This window comes from Gavialis gangeticus, unplaced genomic scaffold (assembly GCF_001723915.1).
Source record: "Gavialis gangeticus isolate Ggan-Ray unplaced genomic scaffold, GavGan_comp1, whole genome shotgun sequence".
NCBI classification, from domain to species: Eukaryota; Metazoa; Chordata; order Crocodylia; family Gavialidae; genus Gavialis; species Gavialis gangeticus.
This window is the reverse complement of record NW_017729011.1, coordinates 14,727,980-14,732,797: the sequence shown is the minus strand read 5'-3', so window position 1 is coordinate 14,732,797 and position 4,818 is coordinate 14,727,980. Positions and strand designations below refer to the sequence as shown.

The window sequence follows — 4,818 nt, the reverse complement described above, 5'->3', positions numbered from 1 at the left end:
ATTGATTCAAGATGGCTAAACAATATCATTAATGACATTATGAATATCTGACAGTTAATACAATCTTATTTCTTCTGTACAGAAAGAACTGTTATGCAAAAATAAGCAATGAATAAGATTTATCAAGGCACTAATACGACTTGAGCACATAACTGCTCTTTATGCCTTTGAAATTCTCCCCAAAATATCCTACAACTGTCAGTCTTGCCAAACACATACAAAGTCAGGCCTCAAAAACCACAAAATGGGCTTACAAATCAATAAATAAAACACTAAATTTTTTATTTATGTTTTGGTTTGAGCCTCTCCAAGCATTTCTCAGGAACTTTGAGAAGTAGAAACTTGCTATTAAAAATTATGAAATCTGATTTTCCTCACATGATCATTCGACTCCAAAAGCAACAGCTTTAAAAAGATAAATACCACAAATAAAACTGCATAGTTTGGTAAAACTGAGCTATGCATTGAGTTAAATCTCCTCCTGAAGAAAAAGGAAAGGAAAAGGAAAAAAGAAAAGAAAAATCAAGCTAGATTGCGTGCCAAGAACACAGTTTTTCCACTTCCTGGAAGAATTAATTCTAGAAAGTTTAAGCTTTTAGATGCATATTATTAAACACTGTAGCTTAAGCACTGTCAACTTCACCAAAGAACAGCCTTTATATGTACCATTTCTGAACTAAAGATTTCATCAAGAGGACTGAATAAGCCTGGGGAATCTGGAACAAGAGACACTTTCACTTCTCACTGCTTCAAATACAGCCCATGTCAACCAGGAATAAGTACCAACCATCTGATAGCTGTTACACAGACCGTATAAAATGAGTACTGTGCAGTCCCGCTCCACTTTCAGTTAGGACAAAACCGCAATACAGCTGTCAGCTCTCATTAGGAAGCGTTAAATCTCAGCTGAGAGGCTAAATAAAGAAGTTTGCAAACTATCTCCCCATCTGAAATGACCCATCCAGGATATGACTGAAGCATATTAGGAACGTGGTGGGAAAAGCTGCAGGAAGGGTAGGGGCCTGGAGTAAAAGCTACTGGTCTATTTATTCAAACAGGCACATAACATGCAATGCCAGGAGCAGCTTTCCCAGACTGCCCGATGCTTTTTGTGGGTGAGCCACCTCTCCAGAGAGGATGTCATTTTAATTTCCCTATTCATTTCTCTTTTCCCTGTCAGCATTAAATTGCTATCCAGCTGTGAGGATGGTAAGGGCTTTCTGAAGTGCAGAACCATGGAAGCTAGGAACTAGATAAACAGATTTCACATAGGCCATTGAAAGGCAGCATGTCATGGAGTGCATACCATCAGCTAAATGTCAAAGATCACATCCAAAATCTCACTTACCATAAACATATACCCCATGGAGTGACCCAATAAGGATGCTCAGAGCCTTGCTTGATCACCTTTCCAGGCACCCACAGAAAGTAGTAAAATTGCAAAGTTTAAGCATGATTTCCCCCCCCCCCCCAAGTAAGTTTCTAAAATGAACTATTTTTTTATCATAATCCATTACATTAGCACAGGATAAAATTATCACCATACTGTATACACAATCTGCAGTTAAACTGATATATTCCTTGTTAAGAAAGAAACTGGTTAAAATTATAAAGGCTCTTTTTAAATATACATTTGTGTTACATTTCAGTTCATACTGGAACAAGCCAAGGAAACTTCTTTTCTGTTCACATAACAGCAAAAGTATCTGTATGGTCTCTTAAGTATTCTTCCATGCTTACTTTTTAGACTAACCCTAACTTTCAGTTCATGCAATGGATCATGAATGCAGAGTTCTCTCTAGAAACTCTTGGTGAAAATACTACATTTTATTTACTTACTTACTCACTCGCACACCTGCAAATCTTTTTTTCAGTGAAGTGAAATGTTCTTTAGCAGACAACGTATCACCTATTGTAATTATAAAAATCAAGTCTGTCCAATATAAATAAAGACATTTTTGCAATGGAAGAGCAAGGTTTTTAAAACATTAAAAAGCTGTTCATTTTAAAAGGTCTTCCCCAGAGAAAAGCATCTCCCCCCAGATAATACTGAGTTTCTCAAAGCAAAGTGACATTCAACAGAAATCAGAGCAGCCGTGTAAGCCTAACCACCTCTACCTATTTTTGGGGACTTTTAGGCTAGCAATTTAAACATTTTTTTCCACAGGATGCAACCATATCAACATAATTAAACAACTGAACACATGAAATACAAAAATAGATTTTTGAAGCTTAATTTTTTATATTTTGACCTCAGTATATCCAAGGCTCCATAAAACCTTGAAGTACTTCCACTTCTGCTGTGTCACGTAAAAGCCTGGACAGACTGTCAATTGTGTGCAAAATCCCCGAGTGTCACCACTTACTATAAACTCTGGAGTCCAATGTAACTTTGAGATACTTTCCACAGATTTGACACTTATTAAACAACACAGTAAAGACATGAAGATGTATCTGATATTCCATAATTTACTGCACAATAACGTCTACAAAGTTAATCAAATCTTAACAGAATAATTTAAAATAATTTGCAAAATAAATTAGACAAAGAAGCGTTCCTGAAACACTGTTCAACATAAAACATAAATCCCATGTTAAAAACACAATAGAAATTATTTTTTTTATTTTATCCCCAAATGAAACAGGAAGCCAGACCAGGAAATCCTTTCGACTCTTGTGAAGATGAAAATAGGAAGGATCTGCCTCATGACCTCCAGAAAGATGACTGCAGAGAACCTTTCGGTAAAGGAATTTCCTGCTTCTGCAAACATTTCTGGAGGAGGAAGGAAATAAAACAAAACCAAACAGTTCTTTTAAAACCAGTGAAAGCAATTCCATACAATAGGAAGAGTACTGACTGCATTACAGAAATTTCCACAAGCACCACACTACAGGGAATGTAGTCAAAATGCACAGAAAACTCCTCCCAGAAAGGGTGCTATAAATGCAGGAACAGAAACAAATACCATTAACCAAATGTGACCATTTTAAGTTGGCCAACTGAATGAATTTGAATAAAGAACTGGATTTATGGTCTACTCATTAAACACTGAAAAGACAGCTCAAACAGCTTGGAATAATGCATGCCCAGATTGCTAAATATACAAATAACTGATAATGATTCTGTATTCATCTAATGCAGCTTGCAACAAACCTTTATCTCACAGTTCAAATTTTTATGTTTTCTTCTTATTTGCAAAGTTTCATTGTATTATGTTTGAAATGCAATTAGAGAAATAAACTCAAATTTATAACCTAGTAAGGAATCCATCTCTAATTTATTAAATATTTCTTTTCAAATTTGTTTTGAGAAACTCTTGCTATAGCTATCACACACTTGCTCTTTAAAGGTTCGGTTAGTAAAAATAGCTGTTTCAAAACAAGAACCTCACAAGCTGATGGTAGGTGAAAATGTATTAAGTTCAGTCACTCTCAGCAAAGCTCTTTCAAAATAAGAATTATATAGATGTTTAGTACTTAACACCTTTGTAAAACCTTTCTTCAAAGAATGCATACAATGAGTATAAAGCTAGGTGGGGTTGTGCAGTATAGTCCAAAAGTCTACTCTAAGATTATTGGCTAATTTATTTGCTCACATGATATCTGATCTGTGCAGCACTCCCCGTGAGAACATGGAGGCCTAGCTCCTATAAAATACAATGACTCAGCACAGCTGTAAATCCTGAGCTGAAGTTTCTCCTCTCACTGCAACCACCATCCCAGAGGACATCATTGAGTAACTGAAAGAATTTTCTTGTAGAATCACACCCATCCAAAAAATTTGAGGGGGCGGAGAGGGTGAACGGAACATGTTTTGAAATCAACCATGATGACAGCTGAATAGACTAAGAAAGAAACCATATAAAATCAGAATGGACCAAAAAGTCTTATCATTTTTTTTGGGAGGGGGAGAAATCAGGAGGCATCAGGAGCCTTGCTGACTGAACAAGACATTTGTAAGAGGATGGGGGGAAAGGAAAATAAGCCCAAATACAAAAGTATTTTACCTCCAAGAACTGCTTGAAACGCATTAAAGAACCCATCTGTCCAGAGCTGGTGATTGCTTCAATCCTGCAGAGAGATGAACAAGACTGAGCTCTAAAAAGTAAAATCTTAAAATAGGATAGAAGAATTTAAAAACAGAAGGTGTCATGACAATTATAAGAGAAGATGAACATTTTTATCAGTCATCAGGGACACTAACATGGGTAGATCCAAATACAAAAATGCAAAAGCATTTAATCCTAATGTAAAAGTGAAAGTTCCATCATAAATTTTTCAGGTGTCTAATTACAGGTTTCTTACCTGGGAAAATAGTCTTCTCGAATAAGGAGCATCATTTTCCAGAACTGTACCTGGTATTGCTTCATGAGAGCATTGCCAGACACCTATGGCACAGAAAGCCACAGGGGCATATGAACATCAGGTTTCAGATGTGGGAACTATATTCATGAAAGAGACTCATTTATATGCTGAAAGCAAAATGCTTGAGAATCCGTTCAGTAAAGGCTGCCTGTACACTGCATCAAACTCCAGGAAAAGTATTTGGACTTGACATCAAACAAGGAAAACTACTAAGACTGCTTAAAGACATTAAAAACAAGCAAGCAAGCAAGCAAGCAACCAACCAACCAACCCCCACCTCCCCAAAACAGCACTCTACTTTAAAACCAGCGTGCTCCTGCATCAAGCCCAGCACACGCCTAGAACAGGCATTGCATTAGTTGGACCTGGCTTGCCTGATATCTGCATAGATTGGGTGCTTTAGTGGGGCTTTTTTTGGCGCTTTTATTTAATAGCTGATTCAATCAGCTATTA

General features: G+C 36.7%; 1 protein-coding gene across 2 annotated transcripts in view; it reads right to left on the bottom strand.

Annotated features, from left to right (window-relative positions):
- Positions 1-1,171: 1,171 nt before the first annotated feature.
- The window catches only part of GLE1 (GLE1, RNA export mediator), a 25,643-nt gene continuing 21,996 nt past the window's right edge, over positions 1,172-4,818 (bottom strand). Inside the window, exons 14-16 of one of the 2 annotated variants that reach the window (XM_019510598.1) lie at positions 4,306-4,388; positions 4,008-4,071; positions 1,172-2,773 (exon numbers count right to left, since the gene is read on the bottom strand). In XM_019510598.1, the coding sequence (XP_019366143.1) occupies positions 2,705-2,773; positions 4,008-4,071; positions 4,306-4,388 (216 nt within the window). In that variant the 3' untranslated portion in view covers positions 1,172-2,704. Of the gene's footprint in view, positions 2,774-4,007; positions 4,072-4,305; positions 4,389-4,818 lie in introns of those variants that run through there. The other variant, XR_002096207.1, reaches the window with a different exon arrangement.